Source organism: Pinus tabuliformis, chromosome 4_1 (genome assembly GCF_031772625.1).
Source record: "Pinus tabuliformis cultivar Carrire ecotype Pingquan chromosome 4_1, CPIR1, whole genome shotgun sequence".
NCBI lineage: Eukaryota > Viridiplantae > Streptophyta > Pinopsida > Pinales > Pinaceae > Pinus > Pinus tabuliformis.
The window spans coordinates 417219889-417240100 of record NC_142303.1 but is presented as its reverse complement, the minus strand read 5'-3'; the positions used below and the strand labels follow the sequence as shown (position 1 = coordinate 417240100).

General features: G+C 38.7%; 2 protein-coding genes across 2 annotated transcripts; one reads left to right on the top strand and one right to left on the bottom strand.

Annotated features, from left to right (window-relative positions):
- Positions 1-5066: 5066 nt before the first annotated feature.
- Positions 5067-7380, top strand: LOC149176082 (trans-cinnamate 4-monooxygenase-like). The gene is made up of 3 exons (XM_089423024.1): positions 5067-5943; positions 6115-6251; positions 6333-7380. Exons 1-3 carry the CDS (start codon positions 5141-5143, stop codon positions 6926-6928), a joined length of 1536 nt encoding a protein of 511 aa, XP_089279150.1. The 5' UTR covers positions 5067-5140; the 3' UTR covers positions 6929-7380.
- An 846-nt stretch (positions 7381-8226) lies between these two features.
- Positions 8227-13733, bottom strand: LOC149176081 (uncharacterized). Its single transcript, XM_089421338.1, has 2 exons — positions 12634-13733; positions 8227-12445 (listed from the first exon to the last, which is right to left on the bottom strand). Exons 1-2 carry the CDS (start codon positions 13731-13733, stop codon positions 8227-8229), a joined length of 5319 nt encoding a protein of 1772 aa, XP_089277464.1.
- Positions 13734-20212: the final 6479 nt, after the last annotated feature.

Genomic DNA, 20212 nt, shown 5'->3' with positions numbered 1-20212 from the left:
TCTATTTGTATATCCAATTCACTATGTTGGTGTTGCCTCATACTAACATATTCACATCATCATTTACATATGCCCATGTATTTAATTTCACATGGCCAAGGGAATGGCGGAGGCAATGTCGCCAACAAAATGCCTGGGTGGGTAGGTAAGAAAGCCACACAATTCTTTATGACTTAATTTTTTTTTTCCTAATAAATGACTTTAAAACCACATAAAAATTCTCAACAATCAATAAAAAAACTAAATTTGATTTTTAAAAAAGTTAAAAAATATATTTTATTTTTTAGAAATTTATTTTAATATGAATCTTTGAAAAACATTATGAAAAAATTACAAGAGTTTTTGTTTTTAATGGAAGTCAAAGTTGTTTTACCAAAAACCAAAAACATTATTACATTGCGTTTTGCAGGTATAGAAATTATATATAGAATATAGTATAACTAGCATAACCTTTTATATATCATAGACACCCTTTTGTGAAAAGCATAATATATTTTTAAATTTTGATGATGAATTTAATTAATGTCTTAATTAAGTTATAGTCAAACCCAATGTCTTGAAGAACAAGTAAAAGGTTTATGGAATAAACCAATCATAAGATTTGAACTTAAAATTGGGTAAACCACCTATGACATGGGATTTGTCACATTGAATCTTATTTCATTATGAATATTTCACTATCTAAAGGGTGCATTGCATTTTTACTACTTGTGGAGATAACCTTCTCACGAGAACTCATTCAACTATGGTTTAACTTTATTTTTTAAATTTGTATTTATTGTTTTGGGTGTGGAGGTTGATTGTTATTTATGTTTGTGGGTGGTATCTCTACAATACTATTCGGGGATGAAGTATAGAGGAATCCTATGGCAACAAGAGGTTGAGTATAATTAGGAGAAATTTGGTGGACTTTGGAGTGTGCGACTGAAGCAAGATGGAGTGGAGTTCTTAGGGAAAGGGCCTCTACTAGCTACAGGCATAACTAATTGTTGGGTAGGACTAGGCTAGTACAAAGAACATTGAAATAGGGGGAGAGACAATACTTTAGTTCAGAACATACTTGATGCAGGAGCATCCGGACACCTCAATGAAAGTAAATTAAAGAGAGAGGACACATGGACAACCACATGGACAGCCAGGCCAATCTTGAACAAGATTCGGTTAATAAACTAATTTTAGTTAAAAATCAGTTAAAACTGAATGTATCTGAATGTATGTATAACAAGAACATGAGAGAATAAAAAAGGGGAGACAAGGAGAAAACCCTGTGCGTGTGAGAGAGGGAAAAATGTAGTTGCTGGGGAAAACTTGATTAAGGCTGAGATGCCTTAAAACTGTAAAATGAGTTTGTAAAATAATGAAAATTCCTCTCTATGAAATTGTGTCTTTGTGTGTTTTTTTTTTTGGTTTTCTTTTCCGTTGAAAATGAAAATATTAATGCCACAGAATAGGCATGTCAGTGTGCACGATTTGAGGTTTGGTTTAACCGCAGTCGCTATTGGTTGAAATTTCGCTGTTCTTATATGGATGTGAGTCATGGATCTCTCGCAGGACTGCTGTTAAGAGCCAAGCTCTCTTGAATACAGACCAATACGTTTGCCTGGACGATTTGGAAGGCGAACGGGGAATCAGATTAAGAGTTAAACTACTTTTAGTCACGGAGGAAGAGGGCATGAGCCGCCGCCAAGTCGCATTAAAGCTTTGGTACGGTTCAGAGTGCAAGTGATCTGAATATCCACTCGCTCGAAGCAGGTTTTAACTTCACCGCCAATCTGACGGCTTCTGGCCGAAGAGGAAAGCCGAAGCCGCTAACTGGTTCATTTTTTCTTCATAACTTTTTTCCTCTGTCTTGGCATTCTGTTATCTTTAGCTACGTCTGGCACTGATACGTTTTATACCCGTTAAATTAGGCTGTAAAACACTGTTGAGTGGATGTGTAGGCCCAAATCGTGGGATGGTTATCAAAGCTCTGGTTTCTGCCTCACACTGACTGATTTTCTTTTAAAAGAATGCATGAGAAGTTGCTGGTTTGCTGTACCAGTTTTCTCCTCCATTACAAGGCAAGAGCTCGGCAACGTTTTTCTGTTAAGCCAACAGAGTTGAAAAGGTTGATGCACGCACATGTGTGGACCGAGAATGAGCCGAACAAGCAGAATAAAGTTGTGTGTGGATGAAGAAGATGAATCAGATGAAGAGTTGGGAAGCAGCTGCTTGGCAAGAGATGAGTTTTCTTGTGGTTGGATCAGTAGGAAGTGCTGCGCAGTGATGTTGAGAAGACTGTCAGAAGTCTCAGAATGGCTTCGTGGGCCCATAACCCACAGGCCCAAGATCGAACCTGTAGGAAAATGTTGAAAACGAAGAGACCCCAGAATTCGTTTTCATCAATACTACATTGTTTAGCTCTAGTTGTTGATATTTTTTTCATCATGCAAAGGGAGGCAAGGAAAGGAGAGGGTCTAGATATTACGAAGAGAGAGGTCGGAGAGGAAGCAGTAGGCTTCAAAATAGAGTGGAAATATTTGCAGCAAGGTACATGGCACAAATCCTTGTGAGGGTACAAGAAGAGTTGATCAAGTGTGAAGGAGAAGCTTCCTATCAAAGAAATTCCCTTTCAGACTAAGGTGGTGATAGAGTGGACAAATTGGATTGGATTTTGGCTACGAGTAACACACATGTGAAATATAACCCGCATTATCTTGATATGCACACTGATGGATAATCAAGAGTCTAAAAGAGATCTTTTGCAGATCCTGTATCATATGCATGGCCACATGGAGGATTATGACTACAAAGTGGAGAAGATAGATCATAGGATGAAAAGGATCGAGCAACACCTCATAATCTCTCTAGTGACTACCAAAACCCTAGTGGTCCTTATTACAATAGTATGATTAGACTTAGAATTTCTCCCCTGATGGTAATTTAATTGAACAAGTTTTTGTTGTCTTTTTGTAACTCACTATATATATGGCTAGTTAGGCCAATGTCCTAACATAGGTTTGTTTGGTGTCAGTCCTTTTAATTTATAGTTGTCTCTATTATCACTCAGAAAGTTTCATTTTTGTTTGTGGTCTGACCTCCCTTGCAAGATATCAGAATGACTCTTGTAAAAGACTAATGTAACTTCTTGTTTCTTAGTTAATAGAAATTACTTTGCAAAAAAAATCTAGTATCTCAATTTAATATTTTAATTTTTCTTGTTTCTTAGTTAATAGAATTTTAATTTTTGAACAAGTAGTTATGAATAGGATTTCTAAATTTGGATATTTAAGGTTCATATTTTCATATATAACTATTTTTTTTAATTGTATACATAGGTTTAATAATTGAAATACAAAAAATGAAAAATCATGGTTTAACAAAAATTCACTAAAAACCAAATAGACTAGACTAAATTTAAATATAACTTCATGAGGTTGTCTAACCATTCTATGTCTGGGAGATTTTGGTTAGAATCCAACAAAACATGGCTAAAATCCGGAGAAATATTTTTTTATCAAATTATGTTTTTTGTTGTTTAAAATCCATTTTTGAATGTCTATAGGGGTTCAACATCCTGAAAGGTCCTCAAGACACTTGAATTATACAGAGTTCACAGATCAAACATGTGATTCCAACAAATTCTAAATAGAATATATGGTCAAAAAACCTCCAAAACATAGAACAACTAAACTATGACTAATTTCTTAAAACACATACAATACATATATATTCATAATATTCATAATATTCATATATTAAGTTCGTTGTGTAAGATCGATTTTGTACCCAACTATAGGTATCCAGAGAAGATAACGCTATAATCTGATCTATGAGGCCGCAAGGGTCAAGCAAACAAGATGTAGAGTTCTAACCTCCTCCACCCAAGCCATTTAGTCTTGTGATTAGCTAATTTTCTGATTTATGGAGCACTCTACGAATCTCATCCAATGATGAGAACAAGTATGGAACACTTTTCTACTACCCCCACACACCATGATGTCCCATTATTTAGTCAGAAGATACTTGGGGATATTCTTCCCTCCAATGCTCTTTAGTGTGAATAAATAGAGCCCAATCTAATATGTGCTTTCTAAGATTCAATTGCCTACATGAGTACTAATTGGCTCTAAAGCACCCAAAGAGCAACAACTACACAATGTTTGAATGATTCCTAACTTTCCCAACAACTTTCTAGGATTCAATTGTCTATAGAAGTAGTATTTGGCTCTCAAGCCTTCAAAGAGCATTTGGGAAAATAAACTCTAACATGAAGATCTCTAAATTTCGACTCTATATGAAACGTATTTGTATTTATTTATTAATTTTAATGGTGTCATCTAATGGAACTGTATGGATCTCATCTAATGATCAAACAAGTAGGGAACTCTTCCACTAACCCAAGCACCATAAAGAAAATCTTCCCTTTCTTTAGTCAACACAGATCCTTGGATATTCTTCCCTCCAATGCTCTTTAGTATGAGTAAACAGAGCCCAATGTGACTCATGTTCTTCTAATATTCCATCTGAGTCATGTTATTTCTAGGATTCAATTATTTCCAAGAGTATTACTCGGCTCTCAAACACCCAAAGAGAAACAAATACACAATGTGTGAATGATTCGTAAATTTCCCATCTGCTTTCTAGGATTCAATTGTCTCCCTACAAGAGTAATACTAGGTTCTCCAACGCCTAAACCTAAAGAGAATTGAGGTAAACCAAATTAGACATGAGGATTTCTAAAATTAGATTTTATTTGTTTATGCCTACTCAACTCTATAAGGGACATACTGCAATTGTATTTATTTATTTTGTTTTAATGTTGCTCTGCTAATTATGTAGTATCCCTATTTAATATTTTAATTTCAGTTTTTGAATGAGTAATGATTTCCAAATTTGGATATTTAATGTTTATATATATAGCGAAAAGCCAGGCCAGAATGGCGGCGGCAACGAGCAAGAGGTGGCGTGGGTAGGTAAGAAAGTCACGCAGTGCCTTACGACCCTTTCCTATCTACTCTTCAAGGTGGGGGTTTTACTTATGTATATATATGCATCCTTCCCTGCAACATCCTTCAACAAGCAGCTCTGGGCTGTGAGTGTGTTTCTTCAATTGCATGAATTGCAGAAGCATTGAATTCTCTTCCAGAAGCATTGCATAATGATAATGATGGAGATGACGAGTGTGGCAAATGTAGAGAAGGGGCTTCTGGCCATTTTCGCTGTAATTGTTGGGGCCATTTTCATATCGAAGCTCAAATCCAAGAAGTTCAAGCTGCCCCCCGGCCCGCTGGCGGTGCCCATCTTCGGGAACTGGCTTCAGGTAGGGGACGATCTCAATCACAAGAACCTGGGGGACCTGGCGAAAAAGTATGGCGAGATCTTTCTGCTGAAGATGGGGCAGAGGAATCTGGTCGTGGTGTCGTCGCCGGAGGTGGCGAAGGAGGTGCTGCACACGCAGGGCGTGGAGTTCGGGTCGCGGACTCGGAACGTGGTGTTGGATTTATTCACGGGGAAGGGGCAGGACATGGTGTTCACGGTGTACGGCGATCACTGGCGGAAGATGCGGCGGATCATGACGGTTCCCTTCTTTACCAACAAGGTCGTCCAGCAGTACAGATTCGCGTGGGAGGACGAGCTCGGCCGCGCGGTGGACGATATCAAGAAACGACCCGAGGCGTCCACCACGGGGATTGTGATCAGGAGGCGCCTGCAGCTGGTGATGTATAACATCATGTACAGGATGATGTTTGACAGGCGCTTCGAGAGCGAGGATGACCCGCTCTTCCTTCGCCTCAAGGCCCTCAATGGCGAGAGGAGCCGCCTCTCCCAGAGCTTCGACTTTAACTATGGTGACTTCATTCCTGTTCTCAGACCGTTCCTCAGAGGGTACCTGAAATTGTGCAAGGAGGTCAAAGAAAAGAGGCTGTCGCTATTCAAGGATTATTTCATTGATGAGCGAAAGTAAGGATATGGCTTAAATTGTTGTTTTATGTGAAACGAAAAATTAATTAATTTTATTTTAATTAAAAATTAGATTAATTTTATTGTAAGGCTTAATGGGCATCGATATCAGATGGGATGAATAGGCTGAGGGGTAGTATTTGATGAAAAAATTGTTGAGCATGATTGCAGGAAATTGGCCGCGAGTTCCAGAGGCTCCAAAGTGACGGGCGAGAGGTGCGGCATAGATCACATCTTGGAAGCTGAGGAGAAGGGCGAAATCAACGAAGACAATGTCCTCTACATCGTCGAGAACATTAATGTTGCAGGTGAATACATACAACATGTTATGTATTTAAATTGAATTGCTGATTGGTTTTGACTGTTTCCTGTTTTTTGTATGGTGACAGCAATCGAGACGACTTTATGGTCCATGGAATGGGGAATAGCGGAAATCGTGAACATTCCCGACATTCAGCAGAAGATCCGCGCCGAGCTGGACGCTGTAATCGGGCGGGGCGTCCCCTTGACGGAGCCGGACACTACCAAATTGCCCTTCCTCCAAGCCGTGGTCAAAGAAACCATGCGTCTCCACATGGCGATTCCCCTGCTTGTGCCTCACATGAACCTTCACCACGCCAAGCTCTGCGGGTACGACATCCCCGCCGAGAGCAAAATCCTGGTGAACGCCTGGTTTCTGGCCAACAATCCCGAGTGGTGGGACAAACCCGAGGAGTTTATACCCGAGAGATTTCTGGGAGATCAGGAGAAGATCGAAGCAAGCGGGAACGATTTCAGATTCCTGCCATTTGGCGTTGGAAGGAGGAGCTGCCCTGGAATTATCTTGGCTCTGCCAATCGTGGCTCTGGCGCTTGGAAGGCTGGTTCAGAACTTTGAACTTCTGCCTCCTCCGGGGCAATCCAGGGTGGATTTAACGGAGAAAAGAGGTCAATTCAGCTTGCAAATTCTCAACCACTCTGTTATCGTGGCCAAACCCATAGACTGAATATATAAAAATCCTTGTTAGTCCGGAGGAGTGCTATTTTTTTCCTAATTAGGTTTAGATTTCTAATTAGGTTTAGATTTTAGGTTGGGGGCTAGTCGAATAAAGTGTGGATTTCCAAGGTATTGGTGAGTTTTTAGTTGTTTGGTGTGTTTAAATGTTGGATGGAAGAATAATATGGTATCCTTTACTCGTAAGAATTTTTTTGGCTGTTCCAACCAAATAAAGTGTAGATTTTGTTTTGTGTGCCTAGATGTTGGATGGAAGAACAATCCACTCCACTAGGGAGAAAGTCTTTCTTCACCATTCCCGCCAAATAAAATGTAAATTTTGTTTTGTGTGTAGAGATGTTGGATGAAAGTACAATCCACCTCACGATTAAGAAAATCTTTCTTTATCCTTCTAACCCAATAAAATGTAAATTTTGTTTTGTGTACCTAAATGTTAAATAGAACAATCCACCGGCCACTATTGAGAAGATCCTTTTTACCTTTCCAACGCAATAAAGTGTAGATTTTCATTGTATTTGTAAGATAAAGTGTGAATTTCCGCTGTATTTGTTAGTAGTTAGTTTTGTTTGCCGAAATAACACCATAGAGGAAATTTGCTATGAATTTTGGTATTTGTTGTAATAGTACACCAATTGGGGCTTAAATAATGTTTTTTCAATTAAGCATGTTCAGCTGATTATGATAAAGACGCGCTTTACAAGTTTTATGAATTTTAAAGATAGATTAAAATGTTATGGTTTTTTAATTTTATTTTATTTTCTAAGTTTTAATTTTTGAATTTATTTTAAAATTTAAAACAATGGTTGTTTATATTAATATTAGTTGGATAATTTTAGTAATAGTTGAAAATTATAGTTTTTTAATAAGATCTTTATAATATTGTTAAATCTAAATTTAATTGAACATTTTTAAAAGTTAAATATTTATTATTAAAACAAGTGTAATATGCAAAGTTGCTGCTTAGTAATTGTTTCTTTTATTGTATTTAAGATAAAAGTTATCATCATGTTTATGCATAGAGATTTTTAAATTTTTTTAATAATTAAAACGTGTGCTTTGCAAGATTTCATTTGAGGTGACATTATAATACTTCAGATCTTCTTCAACTTTCGATTTTAGGTTTTTACTTCACAATATTAAAACAAATTTTTAAAATATTATAATTTTTTTTTTTTTAACTGAAACGGTTATGGAATTTTATTGAATCTGGTGGAAAAGGAGAGGGGCTTTGCCGAGGCAGCCCTGCTTACAACTTGCTTGTGCTTCTAATACAGCTGCTGAAACAATCTATTATGGAGGAGTTTCTATGAAGCTATCCTCATTGATGAAGAGCCGCCCTCTGACCAGTGCGCTTCCTTTGTTTGCCATCAAGTCCGCTTCACTGTTGGAAGTTCTGAGAATATGATATAATTTGGTGGTTGTAAAGTATGAAAGAGTTCTTTTTAGTCTTTCCAGAGTTCTGTTGAGGCCTACATTTCGGAATAACTCTCCATCCCTCAACTTCTTTATTAGAATCTCCGAGTCTCCAAAGATCTGGATATCCTTGACCCCTTTTGCTCTGGCAATTTGGCAGGCTTTAAGGAGGCTGAGAAGTTCTGCTTGATTGTTGGTCTTCACGCCGAGGCCCCAGTAGAAAAAATCTCTGGAGCGCCCTTCAAGAGAGAAGATGATCCCACCGGCGCCCGAGGGGCTAGGGTTACCTTTAGAAGCCCCGTCAAAGAATATTGTATGAATGTTTTGAGCTCTCCACCACTTCTGGAATGTGTCATCTGCATCTCTTTTCTTCCAGGTTGGGTGCTCTAGATCAGGTGCAAAGAGAGTTTTCCTGTTTTGCAATGTAAGCTTTCCAATCCAACGCTTCTCAACCTGTTGTAGAGTTTCATCTTCTTTATAGTACTGTTGCTGCACCGTCTCTAGGAGAAGCGATCTAGCCTTGGCTGCTACCTGCAAAGAAGTTAACTGATGTTCCTTGAAAACCTTCTGATTGCGGGCCAACCAGATTTTCCAGCAGACGAACTTGGGCAGCGCATTCCAAATTTTATTCCAAATCGATTTTTGCTGTATGTGTCGAGGGTACCGGCGGCTCCATTCAGAAAAGAGATCCGGAATTGTTATGTGAGCCGGGGAGGTTATATGTAGATCTTGCAGCGTATGTTCCCAAACTGCCTTTGCAAATTGACAGTCGATAAAAAGGTGTTGCACAGTCTCGGCGTGGCTTCTACAGAGGGCGCACCAATGAGGGCCGGCAAAACTTCTTTTTGCAAGGTTATCACCTGTTAGGATCTTATTATGGATCAGGGACCAGACAAAAAAATTGATTTTCGGAAGAGCAGTGGGAGCCCAAATGTTTTTCCAAAGCGCTGGACTGTGCTTGCTGTTTCCTTTTATTTGATATGCTTTGTATCCTTCCGCAGCAGAGTAATCGCCAGAATGGCCCCAGCCCCATCGATCTGTCATTGCTCTGTGGATCGGGGCGGCCTCTTCGAGTTGCTCCATGAAGATGTTCAGTTGATGCAGTAGATGGGCTGGTGGTGCAGGGATTGCCCAACCTGTCCAATCGCCTTGCTGGTCCCATTCAGATATGTCGTAGAGACTTGTCTTCCCGGAAGAGGTTAACCACTCTATTAAGCCTGCGATTTCTTCGTTATCCTTTATGGCGTCTCGCCCCATTATCCTATCATTCCAGATGCTGGTTTTCTTGCCATTCCCCGGTATTCTGTAGATTTTACTATTGAAAATTTTGCTGCTCTTGAGACAGAGTTTCCACAAAAGAGTGCTGTTGGCTGTGTAGTCCAGTCGAAGGTTTCTTAGCTCACCGCTGGTAGTGTATTTTGAGCGAAGAGTGGCGCTGACAGGGTGACTTGGCTCTTTATACAATTTCCACAGGATCTTACTGCCTAGAGCAAGATTAACCAGGGAGGGATCTTTGATTTGGAGACCTCCTTCATCGAGAGGCTTCTTGACTGTTTCCCAGTTGACCAGGTGCAGTTTCTTGTCGTTGCCCCTGCCCCCTTGCCAGAGGAAATTCCTAAGAAGAGAAGAGATTTGGTCCATGATATTTCTGGGAGCAAGCAGAAATGCAGCTTGGTAAATTATTAAAGAGGAGAGCTGTGATTTGATTAAAACAACCTTACCTCCTTTTGTCAGCCAATGGCCTCCCCATTTCGAGATTTTGGCTTTGAATTTGCAGATTATGTCACTCCACAGCGATCTTTTGTTCATTCCTGAGATTATAGGGAGGCCGAGATATCTGATGCTCTCCCATTGAGAATGCCCTTTAAATCCAAGAGTGTTGGCTATGTTAATGAGTTCCTGGTGGTTTGTATTCCAGCTGTAGACTTCACTTTTGCTTTCATTTACCAATGCTCCTGAGACTTTGCAGTAGCTCCTAATGACCTTGCCACAGGGTTTTGCAATTCTGATTGAGGCACCCCCCAGAAGAATCGAATCATCTGCAAATAAAGCATGGTTTATGGGGCTTAATCTACTGGTGATTTTGAGGCCCGGGATGGAGCCTGACAGTCTTTCATCTTCGAGTTTTCTGCTCAATGCTTCTGCCATTATGATGTAAAGATAGGGAGAGAGAGGGCATCCCTGCCTGATGCCTCTCTTCGCTTTAAAGAAGTTTGCAGGTCTGCCATTTATGAGAGGAGCTATCCAAGGATTGTTCATGCAGGCTTTTAGAAGATTAACAAACTGAATGGAGAAGCCAAAGGACAGCAAGACTTTGCTGAGAAATTCTCTATTAACTCTGTCGAACGCGTTTGCCATATCTAGCTTTATTAACATGCCTTTCTCCTTTCTCTGCTGGCTTGTGTGGATGGTCTCTTGAACTTGGATGACGTTGTCGAGGATGTGTCTACCCTTCACAAAACCTCCTTGAGATGTTGAGATGATTCTAGGGAGCAAGGGCTTCATTCTATTGGCCATCAGCTTTGCCAAGATCTTATAGGAAGCATTACATAAGGAAATTGGCCTGAATCTGGCAAAAGTTTCCGGGTTAGATTCCTTGGGGATCAGAGCTAAGTAGGTTGAGTTGGTGCTACCACCTACTTTGGCTTTTGACATGAATCCCCTTACCATCCTTTGGAGGTCATATTTTATTATGTCCCAGCAGACTTTGTAGAAGTGAATGGAAAAACCGTCCGGTCCGGGGGCCTTGTCAGAGTCCATGGACCAGATGGTTTTGATAATTTCTTCCTCTGTGACAGGTTTACATAACTCTGCATTGTCCTCAGGCGAAATTAAGGAGGGTATGTGATTGAGAAATTCTGCTTCCTCCATTTCTTCACCTTGATCATCCGAGCTGAAGAGATTCTGAAAGTGTTGTTCTGCAACTTCTTTAACTTGTTGATAGCCCTTGCAGATTTGGCCCGTCATGGTCTTTATTTCTGTTATGTGATTCCTAGACAATCTAGCCATGTACTGCCGGTGGAAAAAAGAGGTGTTGCGGTCCCCTCCTTTTAGCCACAGGCTCCTTGATTTTAGTCTCCAATATTCTTCCTCGTTTCTGAAAGATTTATAGGCTGCTCTCTGCGCTCTAATTTCCTTTTCCAAGAGGTTTTCATTAATAATTTTGCTTTCCATATTATTTTGCAGGGAATGCAGGGCCTGGACAGCTGCAACTCTTAGAGAGGTGGGATTGGGCGCTGGTTTCTTGATCCATTCTTTCAAAGCTTTTTTAGTGAGCTTCAGTTTTTGCTCCCAAACAAAGCTTGGGGATCCTGCAATGGGGGTGTTCCAGGATGCTTTCACCGTGTCCATAAAGCCTTCTCTTTCAATCCACTGAGGAGAGAATCGAAAGGGAATGGGGCCCAAGTCTTCTTCATCTTCTAGGCAGAGCTGAACTGGCTTGTGATCCGAGGACAATTTGGGCAGGATTTTTGATGTTATGATTTTCTTGTTCATGAGGAGAGATTGCACTAGAAAGCGATCGAGCCGAGCAGAGATGTGGTCTGTTCCAGATCTATTATTTGACCAGGTATATAAACCGTGTATTGGATTAATGTCATGAAGATCCCAAGTCTGAGCGATTTCCTCCACTACGCCCACCATAGGGTCCTTGTGATCAGTGCCTCCTCTTTTTTCTTTGGCTTTCAGGACAATATTGAGATCACCCGCGAGGATGATGTTGTTAGGGGCTTCCTGTTCGAGGAAATCTGCCAAAGACTTCCAACAGTCTCTTTTTTCTGAATAGTTAACTGGAACATAAAGATTGACCAAAGAGATAGTTAACTTACTTGAAGTGTGGGTGAGTTCTGTGTAGATCCAGTGCAAGGTCTCATGAGTGCTAATCAGCTGGAATAGTTCTCCATTCCAGAGCGTTGCCAGGCCTCCCGAGGATCCCCGAGCGCTGACAGCTATGCCTGAGTTCTTCTTCCATTTTGAGTTTCCGGTTTCTAGCAGGGCTTGTCCTGCTATCTTAGTCTCTTGGAGCATGAGGATATCTGCAGGTTCCGATTTTAGAAGGTCTTTTACTGCTTCGACTTTTGCGGGGCTCCCCAGTCCTCTGCAATTCCAAGAGACTAATTTCATTATTTACCTATGCTTGGGGTGGAACCGCCCTTGGAAGTCCTGGGCCTGTTACTTCTCCCGATTGTCATTTCTATCGTGGATTGGCTCCCTTGGGTTTTGAACCTTTCTGCTTCTTCTTCTCTTTTTTCTTTACGGGATTTCCTTCCTGGTCTTTTTAAAGGCCTCTCATAGAGTTCTTCTTCTGAAGACTCAGAGCTTATAGCTGGCTTTTTCTTCGCCATGTCAGCATACGTGGGACTTGAAGGGCTGCCTTGGTTGGCTTCAATGTGGATTTCACCTCTTGCCTCTTTGCTTTTTGATGGGGTTTCCTCAGGATTCTCATTAGCCTGAGCTTTGGTCGGCAGATCTGGTTGCGCCTCCTCAGATCCTTTTTCGTTGTCTCCCGTTTCCTGAGCTGGGGTATCATTGTTCCTGTCACTTGTTGGAGCGCTTTTTCCTGAGTTTTTCTTTGCTTGGACTGATCTTTGGACTAATGTCCATTGTTCTCCATTCTGTTTCTCAACCTGTTCCTCTGCTTTCTTCTTACAGTTCTTGGCGAAGTGGCCATAGCCATGACAGTGTCTGCATTTAAATGGGAGCTGTTCGTAATCAAGCTCTTGAATGTGAGACCAACCTGCCACCGTGAGCTTGATCGCTTCCGGCAATCCTTCTTCGAGATCCACTTCGACGCAGATGCGCGCACAGGAGTATTGATCTCTTCTTACTGCCTGATCTATATACTTGCCTAGAGCGTTCCCAATGGTCTGGAACGACTTTTGGTTCCAGCAGTGAAGGGGCAGATGGGGAAGTCTAACCCACACCGGAACCGCGGATGGAACATCTTGAGTGGGATCAAAATCTGGATTCCATTGATTTAGATAGAGTCCCTGCGGCCCCATGAAGTAGGGGCCGTTTCTGAATATTAGGCTTCTGTCTTCTGAGCATTCAAAGACAAAGACGAAGTACCCTTTGCCCACGAAGTAACTCTTCACTCCATTTTTTATGAGAGATTGCCAGTTTCTTTGGGTCCAATCCTCCACAGATTTGGGAGAGGGCCATAGGCCTGTAAACTGGCCAATGAGGCCTTTTTCAGACAGGTTCAGAGCAGCTTTGCAGGTATCCTCCTCTGGCAGGGCAACAGAAGGGATCGATTCCAACCTTTTTATGAATTTTTGCTGGGTCACTGAAGGTTGCCGAACTGATCCATTCGCTATCAGATTCATGAATGCTGAAACTTCAGGGGGCGGATCCGGAGGGGGAGAAGGGCCCTCAGGGGCCTCCATCTGATTGCAGAGGGAGGGGGGGAGCTGTGCGCTGGGGCGCAGCAGCCAGCACAGGGCGGCGGGGTCAGAACCCTAGCTGCGGGCCGAGCTCTGAAGTCCGCAGGCGAAAATAAAAAAAAAATCGTAAAATATTATAATTTTTAAGTAGGAAGATTTTTATAGTTAAATTCACAAAGTTAAGATTCAATAAGTGTTTAGTTAAAACAATGAAATTTCTATTTTGCATTAAAATCATTTATAACAAAAATTTCCACTACTAATGGCATCAATTGACTTTTATTTGTCGTTTATATTCTTAAATAACTAATGCATATACAAATTCTTATAAGTCTTTACCTTTTATTATTTAACAACTTGATACTTCAAGGCCATATATGACTCCTACACAAGTTACCTATAAAATCAAGTTAAAAATGTTTGAAATAAAAACATTTAATATGATAAATTGAAGCAAGCTATTAAAGGTAAGTAAAAATGTTTCAAAGAAAAATAGTATATAATATCAAAAGAACACATAATTAATTATGAAAAAAGATGTTGACTTAAAGGCATATCAAAGAGCTATACATATTTATAATGGATGGACATTACTTTTTCTTTATCACTACATTATATTGTTTTGAAATATGTTGTTGGTAAAGGAATAGCTAAGTTTTAGGTATTTAATATTTTTATGGAAAAAGAAATAGAAAATATTTATAAGTATTGGGAGACTTTAAATTATTAATAGATTAGACAGACAGTAAATGTAAAATTGACACTATAATATCAATTCCAATTAGCAATTAATTTATGAAGGTAAAAAACAATTTTGATATAAAGAGTGATAGAATATCACAAATGTATTTGTTGGATTTTTTGTATTTGTTGCAATAATATGGACTTTTTTGTATTTGTTGTAATAGTATTGAAGTCCTAAGTACTTGAAAGAGATTTTGTTAAAAAAATCCCATTATAACTTAGGAATATGTTATTTAAGTAGTGACATAACAATTTTAGATGTTTTTCATATTAAGTGAATTGTATATGTTAATATTATATATAAAAGTGAATGCATATATAATGTAATTTCACATTTAAAATATCATATATATAACCAACAAAAAGATATCATAAAATAAAAATGTGATTGTAAAATTTTTCAAAAACTTGAGTAAACTTAGTAAATTATTTTCAAAAGTTAGACATTAATTACAAATAAAATATGAGTTTGACACACACTTAGAAATGAATTTTTTTATAAATAATGAAAATTTCATAAATATATATGACACTTGGCAAATATAATTTTTTTGGTTTTTATTTTTTATAAATAATAAAACTTTCATAAATATTGAGATTTGGTGTGTGTACTCTTTTTCATATATATTGAGATTTGATGTGTGTAATATTATGACACTTGGTGGCATATAGATCTTTTTTTATTTTTTTATTTCATCTATATGATCCAATAAGAAAAGAGAAATTCAAATTTCAAAAATAATTTTCAAAATATTCAGTTTAATAGTTATTTTTTCAAAACTTTAGTAAATTTTATAAAATCTTTTTAATTTTTTTAAGAACTAATTGAAAGTAGCATTTTGACTATAAATGATTACAATAAAACCTGGCTATGGGAATGAATAATAATATAAATGTTTTTTTGTTGGGATTAATTGGACATAAATTTATATGGATGGTTTATACCCAGAATTATCTCAACTATGTACTTATTTATGAATCCAAAATCACATAAATCTAAAATAATATAATCTTAATGGAAATCTAAATCATATATAGTTGAAATTTTATAATTAAAATTAAAAAAACTCAATGTAAGTATAAATTTAGCATCTTTTAATATTTTTATTGAAAGCAATTTTTACAATATTATTTAACATTTTAATAGAAAAAAAAAAAAAAAAATTGTTCATTTATTTTTCCATAAAAATTAACTCCATTAAATATTTTACAATTTTTTATTTTAAACTCAAATCATCTTTCTTTCTTTATTTTTAATGACAATGGATTCTATATGTTGAGGCTCATCAATAGGTAAACTATATGGGTCACAAATCCAACTTATTAAATTGTTTTTTCTCACATTTATTCATAGATTTTGTTATATTTTGCTTAGTGAGAACAATAAAAGTGAGTTACTATTGCATATGGCCTAATGTGGGCTAAATGCAGGAAATTTGAGTAGTTTTGAGTTGACTTGAGTGCAAGGACTGGGAGTAGGCAAGCAAGAGAGATTCTAGGAAGTGGCCTCCCTCCTTATTTCATAAAATTAGTCGAATATTCTCCCACTCTATCTCATCAGCTTGGTGTCACTAGTAGCCAAGCAAGACGGGTTCATTCGTAGCCAAGCAAGTGCCAGTCAAGGAAGTGTTATTCTTGAGTTAGGGAGCCAAGTACCCCTATTTTCTAGGGAGATGTTGGTAGCTCTATTTTTGTATAAATAAGCAAGCTAAGGGACTCATTAGGATTCAAAGTTTTATTGTAGCCAAGAGGCCATTAAGTTGAAGCATATTTGACTATTATTGTTATGATATATTTGATGCTTCTTGATTGATAATGAGAAATTCTATTTTGATCGAGCACTAAGTTGGCTCAGAGGGCTGAAGCTCTTGGGTAAGGGCCCAACCCTAGCAGCAGAAGTTCCTCTCTTTTGTATGTGTATTCTTAGCTTATAATGTTGATTAACTGTTGAAGTTTATTTATGTTTATGTTTAGCTTAGAAAGTTGATTAAGTTGTTTCTTATCCATACTTTCATTAGCTTAAAGAGTAGATTAGTGTTGCAGTCTAGTGAAGGAAAATATACTAGAAAAGCTTGTGACAGTGACCTCTATCTCATCTACGTTATGGGATCATGATTAGGGGACCCTACTCTCACAGCCCAAAAATAGAGTTTGTCTTTTGTTCATTGCCTAGATTAAGTCTCATTCTTAGCTAGATAGTTGTTTATGATTTCTTGGAATTATTTTCAATTGTTATTATGGTTCTTAAGATCGTTGTAGCTTAGAAGGTAGTCCATTTCAAAGATCTAGTCCTTAACAATAGTTAGATCACGTTTTCTAAATTCAACTCATATTTTCCATGTTGACATGTAATAATTTGTAAATGAAAATAGAAACAGGTGTTATTGCAGGAATTGTAGATCTGTTGGAAGGGACTCCTCCAACCAACTCCACCTAGGTCTCCTCCACCTTCTTTTGATGCATACTAGCCCATATTATGAACCTATGTTTTCCAGCCACCATGAGAAAACTATCTTAGGCAAATACGACCTCCTTGGAGTGTTGGTCTTGGCCTTGGGCGATGCTCACCTTCCCTACACCTTCCACAACTATCATGCACCTTTCCAACAATTCATCCCACCAATCTTGTCCTCCAAAAACCTCTCAGTCAACTTGCTATAGTAGTTCAAGACATCCTGTAGCAGTTTCATGTAGCAAACCTGTAGCAGGTTATTTTGACCTTGTTTGACCTACAATGATAGTATATCCTATTTTAGGAGCAGGTTAACCCCTTATCTTGGAATCCAAGACCAGAGGTGCCACCTAGACTAGTCCTTTCACTCCTTTCTTTCCTGCAAGATGAGATAGCATTAACTCTTTTATTTCTAAGTGTATTAATTAGAACTTTATCTATTCTACAAGTGTTAATGAGATAGTTAATGCATGCATGTTTGACTTATGAAATGATAGAGTAATATTCCATTTTCAAGAAACCTTGATAGCTAGGTGACCAAGTACAAGATTAACATAGTTTCATTTCTGCAAGTGATTTGTGTCATTTCATAGCATTTACAAGTTGGCAGCTTTCATTTCCTGGTTTTACAACCATTTACCTTCTCTACATTAGAATAGATTTACATTCCACTCTCAGTAGTTAGACTCCCTTTAGTTCAAGAAAGGAATGGTCTGAAACCATAATGGTCAAGTGCCTTGGTTGAGAAGTAAAATGAGTATAATGGTGCATTTGTTGTGTATATAGCACTGCCACCTCCAAGTTTGTATGAAACCTCAAGTTAATAAAGTAAAATTGGTAGCCCTAGGAGGCACCTAGGATTTGACCCAGTCTTGCTACAATATTGAGGCTCATCACTTTTTGGCATCGTTGCCGGTGAGGTAGCTAGGTAGATGTAATTTCTGCTTTTTCTCTCTATTTTGAATTTGTTGGATAGATGTTACTCTTGCTTTCCTTTCTGTCTTGCATTTGGTTTTGAAAAAACTCATAAAAGAAAAAATATATTTCTTTCATGCCTTGTAGGAGTAGAGACACTTTAGGAAAATTCTTTTCAAATACCCCCACACCATCAAATAGTTAACCTTCCCTCTTCTTTGGTGACTCTTAGTTTCCCTATCTGATTGCAGGAGAGTTAGATGACCCGTTAGGTGAAGAACCTGAAACCTTCGAAGATCCTATTGGGGAAGAAGAAGAAGAAGAGACCATTCCACACACTTACACCATGGCTGAAAACAAAAATGAGGCTGAAAACAAAAACGAGGGTGATTTTCCCTTTAGAGAGACTAATGGAGATACTAGGAGGAAAAATATAAGTCCCTCTTCCCTTCCTCACTTCCATGGCTTAACCTCAGAGGACCTTGATACCTTCTTGTTTGAGTTTGATTTCATCTGCAGAACTTATGATTATACCTGTGATGACTAGAACTTGAAATTGTTCACATCCACTCTTAAAGATGTAGCCTTGCACTAGTTTGTGGGTCTACCTAGGGATAACATCACTACCTAGGCTCAAATGCAACAATCCTTTAACACCAAGTAGAGGGACTATTGTAGGTCCAAAGACACCAAAGAGGAAATCTTTAGAATGACCCTAGGACTTGATGAATCTCTAGAAGATTATGAAGAAAGGTTCCAACTTAGTTACAAGAGGGCCAGATGCACCATTGATCTAAAATCACTCAAGTTAGTCCTTCTTAGAGGAGTCAGGGAGGACATACTGGAAACCCTAAACATTCTGTATGGAGGGGACATTTATCAACTACCCTATAATGATATCAAAACAGTGTTCAAAACCATTCTAGGGCTGCTAGAAAGAAAAGTAGGGCTAGTCAAGCTTTGGCCAGTTCCTCTTCCTCCAACACATCTTTTAAGAGTGAAATTGGAAACATCTTGGAGGACTTTAAAAGTAAAATGTTGCACACCTTTTCTATGAAACGGGTCACTATGTAGATCAAGAGGAAACAAGAGAAATCAGAGAGATCCTTAGTTATATTTTGCCCTAGATGCACTAGAAGGCACCCTAGAAATGAGTGCCCATTAAATGTTATAGAGGTCTACTCGGTCTGTAACGAAAACAATTCAACTTATAAGTTTCCTTCTCTACCTAGATTGAAGGTTGTATACCAAGGGGATGAAGGTGGGGCTGAACAACTCTGTTATATCAATCAAAGGATGCCTCAAGGACCTTGGCCATACCAGCAGGGCATGAAAGGTGTATCCTATTCCTATTACAATCCCAATTAGAATGCACCTCTGCCCCCTTGGTGTTTTCCTGCTCATCCTTCATGGTCCACACCTTCTCCTTGGTCTTATGCACCTCAATATCCTTCCCAACCTGCGAATCAACCATTTCAACCATATGCTTCTCCACATCCTCAGTGGAATACACCATCACAAGGTTGGAGGCCTCAATTCAACCAACCTCTTGCTTTAATACCTCCACCTCCATCTCAACCACAACTAACTCATCCTTCTCCAACCAAGAAACCTTAGATTCTTGCCTAACCAAATCCAAACTTGAATAGTAAGCAAGAACAACAATTCTATAGTGGCCAGGCATCTTACCCTGCCTATGTTGTGGAAATTCAATAAATCAACCTCAGGTCTGGAAGAGTGCTCCCATATAACCAACCTCCATCTCCACCTGAGGAGCTTGAAGAGGAAAAGGAAGAGAGTGTTCCTAAAGCCAATCCACCTCCTTTTCATGAAATATTGACCCATCCCAGTTAGTACACCCCAGAAGAGACTAAACTTCTGGAAGAACCTAAAAACTTGTGTGTTAAAATCCCACTTCTCGAAGCAATCAAGGATGTCCCTATCTAGAACAAGCTAGTCAAGGAGAAATGCTTCAAACATCATGGGAGGAGAAAGAAATACACCCTTACCATTAATTTCATTGATCAGTTGTTTGACCTACTGTTGGGGAGAGTGATTTTCCCAAAGTATCTAGACCTTGGAAATCCTGTGGTATATGTGCACATTGATGGCATCATTTCCCCTCACATATTGATTAATCTTGGAGCTTCCATCAATGTGATGAATAAGGATACCATGTTAAAACTAGATCTCCAAGGATCCTAAAGACCACAACAGTGTTGCAACTTGCAGACAGGTCCACATTAGCTCCTAAGGGAGTGCTTGAGGATGTAATGGTCCATATTGTTTCCCGGGAGTATCCTACTAGCTTTTTAATTCTCTAGCAAAATACCAAATTCAATGGTTATCCTTTCATCCTTGGAAGACCATG

Excerpts from the sequence above, each read along its gene's own strand:
- LOC149176082 (XM_089423024.1), top strand. The coding sequence starts at position 5,141 with ATGATAATGATGGAGATGACGAGTGTGGCAAATGTAGAGAAGGGGCTT. Across the intron at positions 5,944-6,114 it reads TATTTCATTGATGAGCGAAA|GAAATTGGCCGCGAGTTCCA; the intron begins GTAAGGATATGG and ends GCATGATTGCAG. Across the intron at positions 6,252-6,332 it reads CGAGAACATTAATGTTGCAG|CAATCGAGACGACTTTATGG; the intron begins GTGAATACATAC and ends GTATGGTGACAG.
- LOC149176081 (XM_089421338.1), bottom strand. The coding sequence starts at position 13,733 with ATGGAGGCCCCTGAGGGCCCTTCTCCCCCTCCGGATCCGCCCCCTGAA. Across the intron at positions 12,446-12,633 it reads GAAGAAGAACTCTATGAGAG|AGGACTGGGGAGCCCCGCAA; the intron begins GCCTTTAAAAAG and ends TTGGAATTGCAG.